Source organism: Silurus aristotelis (assembly GCF_946808225.1).
Source record: "Silurus aristotelis genome assembly, chromosome: 5".
NCBI classification, from domain to species: Eukaryota; Metazoa; Chordata; class Actinopteri; order Siluriformes; family Siluridae; genus Silurus; species Silurus aristotelis.
Window position 1 is genome coordinate 1,212,327 of NC_139578.1, and position 18,669 is coordinate 1,230,995.

The following is an 18,669-nucleotide window of genomic DNA, read 5'->3' on the forward strand; positions in this document are numbered from 1 at the left end:
TCCACCCATTCATTTATTTATTTATACATTCTTCCAATTATTTCGATTATTCCATTCATTTATCATATCCCTCTGTTTGTTTATCCATCAACTCATTTATTCATCCACCCATTCATTTATTTATCTTTACATCCATCCATCCATCCATCCATCCATCCATCCATCTATCTATCTATCTATCTATCTATCTATCTATCTATCTATCTATCTATCTATCTATCTATCTATCTATTCATCCATCCATCCATCCATCCATCCATCCATCCATCCATCCATCCATCCATTAATTTCTTTATCCATCTGTTCATCCATCCATTCATTGATCCTTCGTCAAGGCTGCTTTGATAGATCATGCGGCCATTCTCGAGAAGACGTAGACCGGAAGTCCCCAAAAATAACACATTTTTAAAGAAGTTTCTTTAAAAAACAAAAAAAACAAATTTTGTTAAAATGCCAAGCTAAAGAAAAAGACTGGAGATTTGATGGCAAAAATGAGCCAGGTTCTTCCAGGAGGAACCCAAAGAACCACACTGAGTGCATGACCATGATATACTTTCTACATCCAACTATTTAACACCTCCTTTTGCATTTGTGAAGACCTCATTCCATTATCTCCAAAAGTCTGGTTCTTTTCACTTCTGTGACATAATGGTGGCAGAAATCATCTTGAATTTTTTTTATGCGTTTGGCACACAATCTTCTTGGGAACCATCCAAGACACTAATTAGCTTCACTTGGCACACAGTCATGACCTTCCTTACTTTCTTACATTACTGGAAACCATCAGCTCTCCAAATGACCCACACACTTGGCACTTTTCTCAGTGTGTGTATACCAGTGTCAGGGAGTGCTTTTCACACCCAGACCTTCAGTGGTGATCTACCTGAATCAATCCACCTCTTAATACCACAGCTATAGAAGCCATCAAAATTATAGAGAAATTACATTCAAGGTTTCTTACAACAGACTCAAGAATAGTATCATTTTTTGAGGGCTTTGAGTTTAAAGGTTCTGACATGTTCAGAAAGGAAATGAAGAGGGACCTAAAATCTGAGGAGAATAATCTAAATTTGAGTTTACAATTAAAAGCTCTGGCTTTCTGACAATGAAATGTACCCAGGAGACAATAAAACAGCAGAATCAAAATTACATTCTTCAAGTTAAAAACTGATAAAAAAAAAAACCCAGCTTCTGTTAATTGTACAATTTATTTTTACTGCAAAGGAATAGCAGCAAAGTATCTTCGAATCAGAGGTGGCAAAAGTACACACATCCTTCACTCAGTAGAAGTGCGGATACTGGTGTTTTAAAAGACTCTGGTTAAAGTTAAGTTCTGACTGCACTTTTTCACTCAAGTTAAAGTAAAGAAGTTTGTGCTCTGACATGTTCTTCAGTAAAAAGTAGTGATTATTACTACCTGTTTTACTGTCACGCTGGTAACTGAACCTCACATCATATTAATATAAAACAAATTTCAGTGGTTCTCTAATGAATGTATCCAAACTGAAGATCCACCATATAGAACACAAGCATAGAAAAGATGATGATGATGATCAGGAATGTGTCTGTTCTCACTCATGTTCTCCTCACTGACTCCCTCTGTCTCATCCACGTTAACCACAGACTTCTTACTGCCTTCTGCCTGCTCACTGTGGGCTTCAGAAACTAGTCTACGTCTGTGGTGTGTGTGAGAGGGAAAATCTACGAGCGCTTTTGAAGTGAAGTTCATTAATTTTACTTGAGATAAAGAGTTTTTATTAATATTTGGGTAACAATACTGCATTTATATTGTGCTTTAGGGAGAATCCGTCGAGTTGAAAAGAATAATAAAGAAGTTATATAAATAATTTATTTTCTATTATTCGATCATTTCATTGGGCATAATTTAAATGCGCCATAAAATGAATACTTTTGATGTTTTTATTATTAATAATAATGCTTATTAACAATATACAAACAGTAACACAACCATCAACAAATAAAAATGGTAAACGACAATTTTTATTTTTTAGACAATTGGTAGGTATTGTTTAGGGTTTTTCATGAAAACAAATAGAGTGAAATTGTGCAAGAAGTCCAATCAGATTGACCACATAAAACTGTTTTCTTTAACTTCTGATCATTTATTTATGTTTCTAGACACAAATAAATGAAAAGGCGGCCATGTTGGATTCGGCACTTCCGCCTTTCCGGGCACCCATGATGCAGCGCGCGCCTGTGGAGCGGGCCGCCATGTTTGTGTATGGCTTCAGCTCCGTCTTCACATAAATCCACTCAGAAACACTTCGGGTCCCTCAGGAGAGAAAAAATAAACACTCCGGAAGCATCCGGAATGCACTTATCCGCATTTTAAAGGAACTAAACAGAAGACACCCGCCGTCCTGTGTGATGGCCGCCAGTCCCCGAGGTATGAGCTGCTTTTATCAACCTGTCTGCGGGAGAGCGACGGCTGCTAGCATGATTAGCATGACGGCGTTTTCTAGCGATTTATAGACACGGAGCGACTCACAGCAGAGGCCAAATTGGGCCAAAAAAATGCGAGCATTCGCGAGATATTCGTACTAAATATGAACGATTGAGCGTTTAGGCGATGGTTTAGCCTATTCATGGTGCAGCTATGGTTACATTTATTGTTCGTGTCGTCTCGGGTGGACTCGTGTAGTTTCGGCTGTTTTCGGCAGCACTCGGTTTTACGAACCTCGAAGCGATCAGGAAGGCATGTGCCCCAATTAAGCGAAGTGGTTTGTTTATTTAGGCTTCATCCGTTCAAATAAAAGCGTTATAATGTCTGTGTAACGCGTTATAACGTCACCAGTGGTGTGGTAAAGCTGACAGTGAAGAAATAACCCTGGAAGGAGTCTCCAGTGTCAGAATTGGTGCAAGTGAAACAGGAAAGGGTGCTAATTGGAGGTCGACCGTTATCTAGGTTGGATCGCGCTTACCGATAAATCGATTAATCAACCGATTTTTAAAAATCGTGTGTTTAAAATGGATACTGGCTAAAAGATATACATACAAGCTCCATGTACTGATCTTTGTTACAGGAAAAAATTCATTAATTGTACAATTCTAAATATTAACAACACGTCTAGTCAATGATTCGCCTCTAGAGGCCGCTCTCATAATGACAGCGGAAGCCGGAAAAACTATCTGTATAGATTTTTGCCGATAGTTCCAGCATCTGGTTGGTCTCCAGTGATACATTATTTTTTAAAATGTGTTCCTGCTGTTTTGGATGCTGGAGATAATTATTCTGAGTGCGATTTATCCCAGATGAGGAGTTTGATGAGTATGATAAACCAGGAGCTGAGAGATCGAGGAGGCGAAGAGGAGGAGGAGAGGAAGATGATCTGGACAGGTGAGTCCACACCTGCATGTTAATGATCATTAATGAGTAATAAGGGATGTTACACTCTTTTACCGTGACGGTTATAACGAGTGAGCGTTTCGGTAATCATTGTGCTTCTACTGCTACGACTAATAATACATGTTATATAAAGCACTTAAAAAAAAAAAAAATCAGGCTGATAACAGTGAGCAAAATAAAAAACTAAATGAAATACAAAAAATGGTCGATTTGTTTTTGAAATTATTCCGACAGCAAAAAAAAAAAGTGTGGTTGACAGAATGAGAATGGAATTACCGTAGAAATACAGAAGAGGAATTCAAATAGTATCTTTAAAGTGACAGCAAATAATGTAAATGATAAATGAGAATATAATAAAGCATAGTTAAAAAAAAGTGTAAATACAAACCTTTATTTATATCTTAAATATATTTAGAAGAAAACATTTTTGATTGATTTATTTGACATTTAGTTTTTGCTGTCGGTTGGAACGAGAGACGTGCAGCCGTCTGTCCACGCTCCACTCCTCCGCTGACTTTTCAGGAATTGATTTAACATTTACAAGCCCCGGCGGATGAGAACGTCTTTACCTTTCACGCTATTTCGCTGTTCATGTTTGGTTTGTTCGGTGGGGGGGTGTTGAACGGAAGTGTTTCTAACCTGATTTGTGACTCGACAGTGATTTGGAAGGCGACCTGCTGGAGGAGGACTGGCTTTCATCCAAGAAGGTAACTGTAACTACACCTACAAACATCATCATGTACAGAAGGTTGTAGTGACAGGGGCAGTAACTGGTTCTGATCCTCCTGCAGAATCCGTCCGAGCTGTCAGACGAAGAGCTCAACGACGATCTGCTGCAGAGTGACGAGGAAGACCAGGACACCAGGTTTGCTGCAAATCTGAGGTTAAATGGTGCTCAGTGCTCGCTGAAGGGAACTGATCACACATCATCTGTGTGTTTTATGTCATTTCTAGTGGGCAGAGGATTTGACTTTTTTAATCACTTGTCAGCTAATACCTTTTGGTAAACCGCGCGTGTGTGTGTGTGTGTGTGTGTGTTAGTGTGCAGGGTGCAGCAGTGAGCCTGAACGCCACCTCGGGGCTCGGCGATTCCTACCTGCTCCAGGAAGGAGACGAATACGCAGATGGGGAGTATGGGGTGACACCGGAGGGGGAGGAGGAGTACAGGGCTGAAGAGTATGGAGGTGAAGAGGGAGTGGAGTACAACACAGCAGGAAACGAAGACGAGGTGCTGGACCTGCAGATCGACGAGCCGCTGGATGACGAATTTCAAGTGAGCTCTGCTTTCTTCCGACATCATTTACACAAATAGAGCTTTTAAACATGAATGTGAACTGCACCTCGGGCCTCCTCTCCTTTACACAAATCTCCATTAAAAAAACTAGTGGAACATCTTCCTAGAAGAGCAAATGGAGACCAGGCGTGGAATGGGATGTTCTTAAAAGAAGCAATCTTTCAGTCAGGTGTCCACAAACTTTCGCTCGTTAAACCTGTTCATGGTGGTTAACGATTTCAGACAGATGTAGGTGAAGCAAAGGGGGGCATCAGGGTGCGTGTCAAATTAAGAAATCGAATGCACATTAAACTAGAAGTTAAGTGAAGAGCGTTATCAGGAACTCCAGCTCCATTTCCTTCTCGACACGAAGCCCCCTTTACACATCTACACACCGTAGTCCATCTTTTTTTCCCCTCATCGGTGACGTTTCATTCCAGACTTCTTTTGTCCTCAGCCGGGATCAGATAAGAAGTGAAAAGACGGTTAACCTCTGCCTTTTAAACTCCGACACGGCCCGGATGATTGATGAGTTTGTTCCTGTCTTTGCTCAACATATCAGTCTGTTTATTTCTTTATTTATTTCCCGTACTGAAAGAAGGACGGGTCGGTGAAAGGGGCTTTCTGAGACATGTCCTTGGAGACTTTTTTTTTGTTGTCTTTTTTATAAAGGGGTTTTAGATGGACCGAGACATGTTGTGATGGGACCTGATTGGGTGTTTTTATTCATAAACACACAAACCCTTTGTACATGTGTGTGTGAGAGAGAGAGAGATATGGTATCAGTGTGTAATGTGTGTGCGTGTGTACTGTATGTGTGTTTCAGTGTGTGTCTCTAAACGTTTAAATGACTCCAGGATGACATTGTTCATCACCGTGTTTGTACACATAAAGATGACTCGGTCAGTGATATTGTTACCGTGTGTGTGTGTGTGTGTGTGTGTGTGTGTGTGTGTGTGTGTGTGTGTGTGTCTGTGTCTGTGTGTGGTTTTTTTGGCGCATCGTCTCGAATATTAACATCTCATTGAAATTCAAATGAAGGCAGGAATACTAATGGGGCATAGAAATGTGACCAAGATCCCTACTGTTATGCTAATGCAACACCCTCTTCCATCTCGTACACACACACACACACAGACACACACACACACACGCTGTCCTTTTCTCCACACGTGACGTTAACATGTTTATTCCGTACCTCGTGCAGGCTTTAGTAATCCTCTTCATCATCTTGTTTTTTTCTGCACATCTCTCAATAAACAGCTAAAAAAATAGGTGAAGTAATAAGTGAATTTGTAAAAAAAAAATACACATTCCCATGTCCCCCTGCAGGTCGAGGACTACGGAGCCGAGCCACAGGAAGTGCAGCTTGGCCAACAGGAAGTGACCGAGGCAGAGATGGAGGAGCCTGAGGAGGAAGTCGAAAACGTCTCGCAGGTTACGGAAACGGAGGAGGTAATAGATGATTTTGTGGTGATGAACTCGTGCATGTTGTTAATATTGTTGTTTTTGTCCCCTCACCAAGTGCACACTTTCTAGTGCTAATTTTATTTCATTAAAGGTGGAGCCCGAAGCTGAACACGAGCCTGAGATGAAGGAGGAATCAGACGAAGACGAGGAAGACGACGAAGAATCCGAGCGGTTGCGTTTCAAAACCGAGCGCAAGGACAGCACTGTCGTCCGACTGTCCGACGCCACCAGCAAACGCCGGAACATTCCGGAAACACTGGGTACGTCCCACAGACGACGCTCATTATGGAATGTTCAAATTACAATTTATTTTTTAAATACACGTGTGTGTGTGTGTGTGTGTGTGTGTGTGTGTGTGTGTGTGTGTGTGTTTATACATGCATACATCCTTATTTTTTTTTTCTTTAAGAACTGACCGAAGAGGCCAAAGCAGACCTGCTGGAGTTCGAGGAGAAGGAACGTCAGAGAAAACATGGCCGCTTCTGTGGACGAGGTAGAGGAGGAGGAGGAAGAGGAGGACCTCACATGTTCGGGATGGGAGGGTTCCGTAAAGATGCAGGAGGACGAGGCAGGATGAACGAATCCAGACCTCCGCTGATGCCAGTGGGCTTAGGCATGCGGGTAAATTCTGAATTCTGATTGGTCGGCTGGTGGTGCTTGTTCTCTGAGACGTGCTGTTGTAGATTTTATCGGTTATATAGTGAATTTCACGACACTCGAATGAAAAATTCAGTTGCAGGGGGGGGGGGGGGGGGACTCCAGCCTCCAGACCTCTAAGTGCAAGCCCTCACCTCTTACGGGCATTAAACCGCCGTTTGTACACGTCCGTCCTTTCAGGTTCACGTGTTTGAGTGGAGCAGAGTGGGTTTGCTTTCGAAAAGTCAATTAGCCCGACTCTCGTGCTTATCCGCGCTGATACACGGATTACCCCCGAACCACTTGGCAGGAGTCCATCAAAAAGCATTACGCCAAATTAAATCTGCACTTTGTCTAAGGATTTAGCTCTCGATGCTTATTTTATTATTAAATACCCATCGAGGAGAGTAATCCCCTTTTTTTTTTTCCTTTTGTGACCTTTTTATACCAGCGGGGAAAGTCATGTCTGGGTCTCTCTGTCTCAGAACTTCAGGACAAAATCCTTTTTCTTTTTTTTTAACATACATTTTTATAGACTTTATTCATTCATGAGGTTTATTTATTTATTTGTATGTTCTTTCTTTTTCTTTCTCTTTTAGCCCAGAATGATTTCCCCTCAGTCCCATCGTCCACAGCCCCGTCCCTCCGTCCCCTCGCGTGGAGGTCCCGGTCTTTTCCCCCCGCCGCTCATCCCGATCCCCCAGCAGCCTCTGCAGTCCCTGATTCCTCTGCGCTCGTCGGCGCCGCACCAGAGGCCGCAGCCGGAACCGCACCCGCAGCGCCCTCACGGACACGCGCATCCACACACACACTCCAACCACCAGCAGCAGCAGCAGCAGCAGCAGCAGCCAAAGAACATTCACATCAACCCGCATTTCAGAGGGCCGTCTCCTTCCTCACCTGCGCCGGGTACAACACCTCACACTCGAACGAGACAGCTCCGAGTGGGCGTGGCTTCGTTCTGCACACCACACTCTAAAGGGAATATATACATATCTTGACACCATATATGTAAATGGGCGTGGCTTTACAGCTGATCCGCTTATAGGTAATAAATAGTTTTAAGACCATTTATAGAAAGATGTTTAAAATTGTGGCTTTGCAATGTGTATAAGAATATCTCAATGGTATTTATGACCATATATGGTGTTTAGTGGGCGTGGCTTCATGGCTACACTGTGTAAGGGAATATTAACGTATTATCGAGACCGCAAAAGGAAATGATCTGAGGAGGCGTGGCCTTGGAATCAGTTTGTATTTTTTTTTAGCTGGTATATGCAAATGAAATCAGCTCTAAATGGACGTGGCTTTTGATTGCACCGAATATTTATGTATTTTTGAGATTATATATAAAAAGAAGCCATATGTAATCAGTTGTAGATGTTACACGATGCTAACATAAAATGTAATCAAGCCACGCCAAGTCTTTCTGCGTGTAGCATCGACACGCCCAGAAGACAGATCCAACTCGGAGGGGTTGGTGTTCAGGATGTAGCTCTTTTTCTGTATATGAACTTACGTGTTTGCGTTCGTCTTTCGCAGTTCCGATGATATCGCCTGCCCCGAATCAGCCCAGGCCCAACCTCGGCCCTCAGAGATTCCCGGTAAGCGAGCTCGCCTTCACCTCACGTGCACTCCAGTGCAAGTAACTGGTTACCTGTAGTCTTTTCACACATCACACCGGCCCCTAGTGGTGACTTTGATGAAGGACATATCGTGTGTACGCTCGATATCAGGATCCGATCTAAAAAAAAACGAAGCATAAAGAGCATTTCTATTAGAGTGAACACATTTGCGTGCACGCTTTGCATGAGCACAGTGTAAATATGATCCTCCTGGTCTGGTATTGGTGCATCTTTAGTCTTCGTATTGGATATTCCTTACATGTGTTTATTTGAGGGGGGGGGTTCCCCTTCAAATTCGGACGTGATTTAAAATGCTAATGCAGCAGCAGCTAGCGTCGGCCCTCTGGGTGCCTGATTAGCATCGATTATCATACCAGGATGTTTCACGTCAACATCAGCTCTCTGATGAATATTAATGTTAATCCCACGTGCTTAAACTATTCCACATTCTATTTTTCGGTATTTTTATTTTTGTATGTAAAAAACTTGCTATTGCTATTATGCGATTTCTGAATAAAATTTTTTATTTTTTTTCTCGAGCTCTGCCCCCTCCCCGGTCGGCGTTTGTCTTTCGGTATTTGTTTTATCTCTTATGCAGATCGTATCGCTCACGCATCGACCGTCCGAGTGCGTATTTGCCGAGGATTAGCTCGGCGCCATGTTTCTATCACGCGGCGAGGCATTGCGGCCGTCTTTAAGCTCCTATTGTGTTGGAGTCGCTGACCTTTTTTTTCTTTCCTTTTCTCCCCTCACCACTATTCTTTCTTGCTCTGCGTAGCTAATCCGCCTGATTAACTTTCCCTTAAGTAACTTTTTCTCCGAGCGCACCTTCGCCTAGATTAAAAGCCCCTCAATCGCATCTTAAGTCATTAGTAATGAGCTGCGGGGAGAGGGGAGACTCTTTATTGAGCAGAGTGTCATTTCTTTAAAAGAATAAAAGAGTCTGCGACGAGGGGGATCGACGTCCGGCGGGGGGATTAGTCGATCGTTATCTCGGGACTGATGGTGGAGGGTGGGGTGGGGTTTTGTTTCCATAGCGACGAGGCGGTGTCTTCGTTTTCTTACAGTATAACCGACACCGTGCTTTTTGATGTTCCCTGATGTTTTCAGGGCCCTGTGGATTTCCAGCAGCACCTTCAGAATAGTTTCCTCCAGCCTCAGAGACCGCCACCGCCTCAGGAGCAGTGGAGAGGACCGCCGCCGCCGACTCACCAGGAGAGGGAGCTGTTCTTCAACAACGGTAAAACCTTTACACTTTGGCCGGCAGGGGATTATGGGTAATTGACGAGACTAATGCCGCTCCCTGTTTATTACACAGAGCCCCGTTTCCCAGCTCAGCCCCTGTTCGATCTCCCAGGCCCCGCCCCTTTGTTAAACAACAATCTCCTTCCTCTGTCGTTCCCCCAGCCGGGGTTTTGCTCCCCGGGCGGTGGAATGTTCCAGAGAGACCTTCCTCCTCCCCGCCACAATTTGGCTCCTCCCCGCCACAATTTGGCTCCTCCTCGTAACAATTTGGCTCCTCCTCGCAACAATTTGGCTCCACCTCACCCGGTTTCTGCCCCGCCTTCACCCCGAAGCTTCATGGGGCACAGGCAGCCTTTTCCTCCACAGCAGCACAACGCCCCCTTCAGTCCTCAGCACATGCCATTTGGCATGCAGGTAATACACACACACACACACACACACACACACACACACTAAAGGATGAAAAAAACCTTTTACTTTTTTGTGTGTGTGATTTTATAGGGCCTATTGCAGCCACACCCTCAGCCGCAGCACCATGACCCTCCCCCGCATCCTCATCATCACCCAATGCAGCAGCAGCACAGACAGGAAGTTCCTCCTCTGCCTCATCACCAGCATCAGCACCAGCATCAGCACCAGGGCCAGCCTGCCGAGCAGCATCCCATCATGCACCTTTCTCATTCGCCCTTCCGTCAGCCCATTCTGAGCGGACCCAGACAGATGAAGCCCCGCCCACAAAACAACATGGGGCGCTTACGAATGGTGCGAAAAGATATATAAAGGGTAATGCATTAGATTTGGGTATTTACAGTCTTAAGATTTACACCGGTGTGTGTGTGTGTGTGTGTGTGTGTGTGTGTGTGTGTGTGTGTGTGTGTGTGTGTGTGTGTGTGTGTGTGTAGGGCTCTCCTCTGTCCCTGCAGCAGATCCAGAACATCCCTCAGCGCAACAGTAACCTGCGCGAGCTTCCCATCGCTCCCGGCAACAACCACCCCGTTCGCTCCCCTCAGCCCAGGCCATTGAACAAGGCAGCTCAGAATGCCAGGCCTGGGGAGGGGCCAGGGGGAGGAGCCTTTGGGCAAGGGAGGGGTCTCGCTAAAACTACCCCGCCTCCAGGAGCTTTAGTGCCAAAGAATGAAATGCCAGCGGCACAGACGGGCACACGCGTCCAAAAAACCCAGACACGCACACCTGCACAGGTACACACACGTACACAACCACACACACGTACACAACCACTTACACACCCACACTCACACACCTGCACACTTACACACCCACACTCACACATCTGCACAGGTACACACCCACACACTCGCCCTGCACAGGTACACACCTACACACACACACACACACACACCTGCACAGGTACACACCTGCACAGGTACACACCTACACACATACAGCCTTGCTATGATGTAATCTTTCATCATTCTATTTTAGAATGAGGATGAGGACGAGGAGACGCGTCAGTACCGCCTGAAGATTGAGGAGCAGAAGCGACTGCGTGAGGAAATCCTTAAACGTAAAGAAATGCGCAGGCAGGTGCAGGCCGGCGCGCGCAAAAAGGAGCTGCTGGAACGCCTCGGGGGCCAAGCACCACCCCAAGCACCCCCTAAACAGACTCAAACCACACCGACTCAACCTCAACCTACCCCTACGCCCCCAGCAGTCACCCCTAACGGTGTTAAAACCCGCCTACAGAACCCCAGTGTGGAGCAAAAGCAGCAGGTGCAGAACCCGCAGAGACTCGTTCCACAGTTCCAGAAACCCAGCGCTGATGTCAAAGGGCCTTCAGAGGAGAAGAACATCACACCAAACCAGACACAAGCGAACGCCGCGAGGAAGAGGACGGTCATGCAGCGCGCCAGCCCCGGCGTCCTCGGCTCGCCTCAGATCCCGCAGAAAGTGCGAGTTGTTAAGTGTCTAACAGGCGTGAGTACACGTTTATTATCTCTCAGACTGCAGTGTAGTGCCTCAGAGAACAGAACACAACATGTAGAGTTAATACAAGGAGCACTGTGCAGTAGACGGTTACGATATTAGATCTGTGAGCCACGTAGACGTGATGTAAAGTTCATATCCCGTCGTGTCCTTTTAATTTGGGCTTCGGTCCTGGACACGAGCTCGTCGTCCGTTCGACTCTAATTGAGCGCACTCTTTGCCTTTTAAGTGTGAAATGGCACTCGTCAGAGTGAGCCGTCTGGCATTTCCCGTCCCGACAGCGGCGTAAAGGTTCGCGAGTCCTCTTTGTGATCCAGGCTCCGTCGAGACCCTGAAAGTAGAATTTTTACAGAAAATCCAGCATTTCCTCATTAAATGTCTTAACCGTGAAAAAGGACGTACGCGGAGGGAGAAAAATTGACTCTCGTTTCATTGTCACATATAGACGACGTTATCGTCTCGGGCCGTCTGCTGTTGATCCGCGCTGAAATAGGTGTCAAGCGTACGTCCAGCGATTAATCTTCTTCCTCGTCGCAGGTATCGTAATACCGGCGAGACAATTTGTGTGGAGGGGGGCGGGGGGGTGTGTATTCTATTGAGCTTAGGGCTGGTGATAAGAGTGAATGAAATGTTAACAAAAGCAAAAAGGAGGAAGAAGGCGAGGGGAATAACGCAGCTCAGCATCCGACAAGCGGCTCTGGATTATTTTCCATTCTATTCAGTTAATCTGTCGGCGCATCGGGCGGGAAACGCGATAGCGTGATAGCGTCTCGTTCAGAGAGCGACAGAGGAATAGGTTCACTCGTCAGGACCGTATTTTTTATTCTGGACGCTCAGAGGAGGAACTTCGACCTGGTGATAAAGATCAGACAATGAAAGGAGGAAATGAATGAGCAGAAAGAGATGCAAGATGGATGAAACGTTACAAATTCATACAAATTAATTACAAATTCACGGTCAATATGACTACAATAAAAAAAAAAAAAAATGTACAAAGAAGATCTTCACGAAGTTTGTCCCACGTGATCATGTGACTTGTAGACGTTTCGAAAAATGTCATGTTTGTGGAATTGAGGGTGAGGGGGTTGAAATAAACATGGTGGGTTTTGTTTGTTCCAAAGGGAGATGAAGCTCCGCCCCTCCAGAGTCAGCCGCAGCAGCAGTTGATCGGTCGAGCAGCTCCGCAGCAGAGACTTGGTGCCGTCAGGAAGGTCACCGTGGCAACAGAAGACCCTCAACCATCAACTCAACAGCCACCACCACAGCTGCAGCAGCCGTCTGACATAAACCAGAGCAACCGGGTACGTGGTCTCACGCACGCGCACACACACACACACACACACACACACACACATGCACACACACACACACACAGGGCCAAACGTTTGTAGACACCTGAGCATAAGTTTGTGCTTCTTTGTGTAAAATTCCACATGTAGTCCTCATTTTCTGTTAGATTTGTGCTCATTCAGTGAGAAGGATGTTAGGTAATGATGCAGGTCATGTGAGGGTTCAATAGGGTCCCACAGGTGTTCAATAGATGTTCAAGATCTTCCACTCCAACCCATGGAAAGCATATCTTCATGGAGCTGGCTTTGTGTACAGGAGCATTGTCATGCTGGGAAAGGCCAGGGTCCCAATACTTTTGGCCATAAATAGGAGGAAAATTTTTTTTTAACTTTGTGGCGTGTATGTGTTGCTCAGATGGTGGCGTCGGGTCGAGGGCGTGGCCGCGGTGCCCGGGGCGCTCGGGTGGCGCCACAGAGCAGACAGAGTGCCCGAGTTGCCGAGTCTCAGCCCAGCACGGTGTCTATCGATGGCCTGTCGTCCTCCACCACTGAGAAACAGATCCAGAACCTGCTCAACTCCATTGGCCCCATACAGGTACACCACATCCTGATCTGGGTTCTGATTGGTCAGGAGGTGTAATTATTTACTGTAAATCGGTTTTAAACCGACAGCGAACTGCACTACACTACAGTATATAGGTTGTAGTCGTTTCTATAGTAACAACTCCTTCACAGAAAATCATTATTTTTGATAAGACATGTTTGTGTAATGCTTGTGAAAGGAGTCTCCAATGCAAGATGTGTTCATACATAGCTTTGAAACGGTGCAGTAACATTTGAGTACACCAGGGGGTGCTATTGATTCAGCTTTGTGTGCGTCTACATTGCATTTGCAGAATGATCAGGCGATGTCGCCATCTTGTGGTGCGTTTTATTGTTGTCGAATCGGCACATGTTTATGCTCTGAGGAAGTTGTCCAGTTTAAACACGTCCTTGTCCTCCGCAGATGTTTAAGATGATGCCGCAGCAGAGGAAAGCCATCGCCACGTTTGTGAATCCTCAGCACGCTCTGAGTTTCCAGCACAGCTTCCACAGGTGAGCGAGCTTCATCCAGCACGTTGACCATGCTGAGAGATAACACGTACGAAAAAAACGTCGAATTTACACCTGAGAAGATTTGCTACTTCCAAGCTACTGATCTACTGTTATGTAACGAATAAAAACATATAAAAAAAAGGTCAATGCGGTGACGTTTTTCTGAAGACTTTTTTTTTTGGTGTGGTTAAAGGAAGGCGTCCCCCGCGCGAGGCGCGATGCTGTACATCAGTATTTCAGGATGTTGATGTTTTATTTGACGAACTTTCCCACTATGTTAAACATAGCTACACGTCTAGTTCCTTTAAAATTGACACGTTTTTTTAACAAGCTTTAAAACATTTTTTATATGATTTGCAGTGACATGAAACCCTGCAGTTAAACGCGACCCGGAATCCGACTTTTTTGTTTGTTTCTTTGCTAGCTGGTGGTAGCTAACGGCAAACGTCTTCGCGGCTAAGTTTTGTAATGTGTTGTGATCACATAGGCACATGATCGATCTGTCTCACATCGACGTGACCATCATCAACGGCTGAGGACGGGACCGGGACGACCGGCACTGAAGTCCGGCGCGGAGCCGAATGAACGAATCTCCGAGCTCCTGGAACCGAGGACCAGATTTTTTTGCCGAAAGCTCTCAAAACACTAACCAGGTGTCGGAGGGAAAAAGACCCAAAACACTGATATTATCGTCACCGAGAGCAGATTTGTGTTTTGTACTCGTGAGAAAAAAAATTCCTGAAACTTGAATGAAACCCAGCAGGAAGTCGTCGAATATTCTTCCTTTTCCTCTTTTTCTTTTGATTGACTGATCAGTAAGTGAAACGAGGGGACGCCTGTTTTTAAGCGCGGTCTGTAGCGCTGACGCTCGATAGCGGTCGCTCCCGTCCTTTTTTTTGTTTTTGTTTTTTTTTTTTTTTTTATGTGTTTATATATGACACTCCTGGGCATGTAGGTTTTCTTTCTGGAGATCGAAAAAGAAAAAACAGCCTGGCAGTGTAGTGTCTTTTCACCACCACTAGAGGGCAGCGTATGAGAAGAAAATCGCGCATCAGTGCTTCATTTGCAGCACAAAAATCCGACTTCTAATCCAAACCGTATGAACTCGATTCAGACTCGTTCGATTCGCTCTTCAGCATATTTTATCAGATAGGATTTTTATTTTGGGTTTCCGATCGCAGGATTTAAATATTCACGTTTATTTTATCAGCGTGAAATCCCTCAGCAGCGAGGTTTCCTCCACATTGTCGTTCCATGAAATTACATCAGGACGAAAGTTTTAAATATAAATATATATTTCTACATTTGACTAAAAACATTTGCTTGTGTTAGCATGTGATTGTGAATTGTGATAAGCTAACATCATGAAAGCCAACATTATGTAGAATTAGCAATCTGTGCTTGGTTTTTGAGACTGCGTTGTCTCTTTTCTTTTTTTTCTTATTCCTGAGGCAGTTTTTAACGCTAGCGCTCTTCAGGTCGGGTCATGATTAGATGAACGAGCCGATTTTTTTTTCCGTTAGCTATAAAGATGAGCTACTTCCCAAGCGTTCAGCGTTTTAATGCTAATTTCACCTCAGGTTTTTGCTTTTCCTGCGTTACCTTTTCCTGCTTTAGCTATGCTAACTGTAACGTCCACATTCAGTGAGTTAGATTTGGCATTCGGTGCACTCGGCTTCATTTCTGGTCACTTTTCTGGCTCTTGCTGTATCCAAACCTTGAGGTTGTTTCCAAATCCAAAGGATCGTCACGCTAGTTTTGTGCTAATGCTAACTAACCCGTACACGCCTTGCACGTCTGGAGATTTTTCTGAGGAAAATGTTTTGCTTATTTGGGGTTTTTTAGTTCTCTGTTGCTTCAGTGCGCTCGATCATCTTTCACATTTGAAGGATTGTTATGCTAGCATGGACGACTAGCGGCCTAGCATGTGAAATCTACTTTTACCCCTATTTATTGTACACGATCCTCACGCAGCTCTCCAGCTCCCTCAGGACCTCGCTGCGAGGGATTTGCTCGCTAACATTGCTAATTGCTCCGAGGTAATTATAGACCGGTCTGTGTTTTCTTTCAGTGGTGAAAAGACGATGTTTTTCACGCAGTCACGCTAGTGTTGCGAACTAGCATCCGATCAGTATTTTTCTGTGCGTGTTTCTCACGTACACGTTCTCGCCGTTTCCTCAGCATTTGCTAGCTAGCGTTCATTGCTAACTAGCGTCCTGTTTCTCGGGTTTTTAACAGGAGGATTTGAGTTCTTCCTGTTCGAGGACGCTTCATTCCTCCAGCGTTTTTTTTAAATTATCGCTCGTTTCTCTGGTCCAGGAGTCGTGCGTGTCGGGAGCAGCCGTTATCAGCGCTCACGCTGCGCTCGTGTAAATACCACGTTTCAGGAACTCTAACAAATCGGTTGTTTTGTTTTTGTTCTTTTTATTTGAATTGTTGAATTAGTTTTGTACTGAAAAACACATCACTGGTTAATTTCACACGCCGAGGCCCGAGGGGTTTCACTTCTCTCAGGCCGAGAAGCGTTTGAAGACGTTTTAAATATTAAAAAAAAAAAGGGAAAAAAACCAACAAATGATTAAAGGATGGGTCGTGTGTGTACGCTCGGGACGAGACGAATAACGTGCAGGAGGTTCACTTTAAAAAAGAGGGAAAAAAAAAATCTCACGTCTCTTTTTTTCATTTCATTTCACCAGTCCTTTGGTTCAAAATAACAATTTTTGGCACTTTTTAAAGGTTTATATCTTGAATTTATATATTTTTTTTTTTTTTTTTTTTTTTTTTTTTTTTTGGTCAAAAGAAAACAAAAATCTAAACACTAGTGACGTCAATTGCTTTTATGGTGCTTTTTAAAATTTTATTATTTATTTATTTTTTGCTGAGCGGGTTTCCTCTCGAGTCAGCAATTTTTTTATGAATTTTTTTTATATACATTTTTTATTATTATTATTTAGCTGAGAAATGGAAGGTGGGGGGGGGGCAGTGTGAACCCTACCAAACTGAAAGGTCCCAGTTGCTCGATAGAAAAAAAATATAAATATAGCAAAAAAATATTTTTTAAAGTGACTTTTTATTCACTCATTCATTTTTTTTGTAACTTATTTATTTTGTTGTTATTATTTATACATTTTGGGGATAGAATAGTGTTTATGTTGATCTTGTCCACAGGAGTTTGGTCTCGTAAGCGTTTGGTAAGACGTCGAGGAGGTCGCGTTTGCGCATGCCGACTCATTTTGTGCTCATAGATTCTATTTATTTCGTTTTATTTGTTTATTTATATTTTTTTTATATTTCGAGTGCGTTTTTCATTCTGACGAAAAAATAAAATGCTGCCGTTCGAGGCGTATCAGCTATGCTGACCTGTGTCACATGACACACTTCTAATACGAGTGTTTAATATAATATATAAGATTTAGATCTTATAAGAAAGAAACCAGGGTTCATATTGAATCTTAAAGTAACTTCGTAAGAAGTCTGCAGCCCGGAGATTTTTTTTCTTTTAATCTGCCGCATCTTTTAAAAAAAAAAAAATTCTCTCGTTGTGTTAAAATGGGTTTATTTTCTTTTTGTATATTGGAGACTCTGCGTTTTAACAGTTAATCCTGTAATTAATGTTCTCATTCTATAGATTTGCTCTAATGTGAGATTTTTGTATAAATGTTTTTGTTTTTGCGCAGGAGAGACGTTCCAGAGGCTGCTGCAGAAGTGTTATTTGTGTATTTATTCTTTGATTGCGTGTTGGTTTTAAAGCTGCGGTGCAGAAAAAGGGTTCAGGTGACATGACCAAGCAAAGCTTCACTTTCTAGCTACAAGGCTGATGCTGCTAGTGGGGACTATGGGGGGAAAATCTCTGTTAAAATCAAGATCTATTGTATCTATATGAAGATTTGGATGTGCTCTTAGGGAAATTCAGCCTCGTAGCTCTGGTGCTGAAGCTCCGATCAACTCCGTTTGAGAATTTCTGGTTTATCTGGCAAAGAATTGCATCGAATTGCAGCCAATTTAAGCATAAAGCTCTTAAAGGTGCAGTGTGTCTTTTTTTTTTTTTTTTTTTTTTTTTTTTTACATTTATTTATTTGTTTATTTTTTTTCTCGACCCCCTGCTGCCACTGGCTGCCACTACCACCGACACTAAAACCTTGCCGAGCCTTCGACTTTCCAAAATCGTTAACGATCTCAACGTTGTTATTTAAATAGGAAGAAAACTTAGGTTTGTTTTGGCATGGTGGGGGCGGAGCTAACTTCAGGGCCAGAAAAGGTTCAACAGAAATCGTTGAAGGCGTTAGCGCGTGTTCTGGTGGTTTCGTTGTTAAGATATAAAACCGAATCCTTTCTAAACTAGATTTTGTTCATATGCTGGATCAGTATTTAGAAGTATATGTAAGATTAAAGCAGCGGTGTGTCATTTTACAGCCCTCTGTTAGACCGTGTGAGAGACTGTAAACTTTATACAAGCATTAAAATCATACTAAAATTTCTTTTCATGCAATAGAAAGATTGCTGTGTTTTGGTTGGAAAAGGGGGCAGGGACTAATTTCTGGGCCAGAAATTAGTTTTTTTTTTATAATTTTTTTTATAGCTATAAAACAGCATCTGGCTTAATTCTAGAGACTTGGATCAGAATGAGACAGTAGATCAGAATGATTCTAAAAAGTTGCTAACTGCTACCATTTGAGACAACTGAAACAAAACAAGGCAAAGTGTAGCTTTAAAACGATTTTAAAC

General features: G+C 43.7%; 1 protein-coding gene across 1 annotated transcript; it reads left to right on the forward strand.

Moving 5' to 3' along the window:
* The first annotated feature begins 2,187 nt into the window (after positions 1-2,187).
* On the forward strand, positions 2,188-16,736 carry rbm33a (RNA binding motif protein 33a). The gene is made up of 19 exons (XM_083543111.1): positions 2,188-2,407; positions 3,274-3,358; positions 4,026-4,074; positions 4,159-4,232; positions 4,409-4,640; positions 5,973-6,095; positions 6,202-6,370; positions 6,520-6,731; positions 7,346-7,655; positions 8,289-8,350; positions 9,482-9,611; positions 9,690-10,030; positions 10,118-10,378; positions 10,519-10,815; positions 11,060-11,551; positions 12,682-12,861; positions 13,265-13,444; positions 13,856-13,944; positions 14,432-16,736. Exons 1-19 carry the CDS (start codon positions 2,389-2,391, stop codon positions 14,478-14,480), a joined length of 3,354 nt encoding a protein of 1,117 aa, XP_083399237.1. The 5' UTR covers positions 2,188-2,388; the 3' UTR covers positions 14,481-16,736.
* The last annotated feature ends 1,933 nt before the right edge of the window (positions 16,737-18,669 follow it).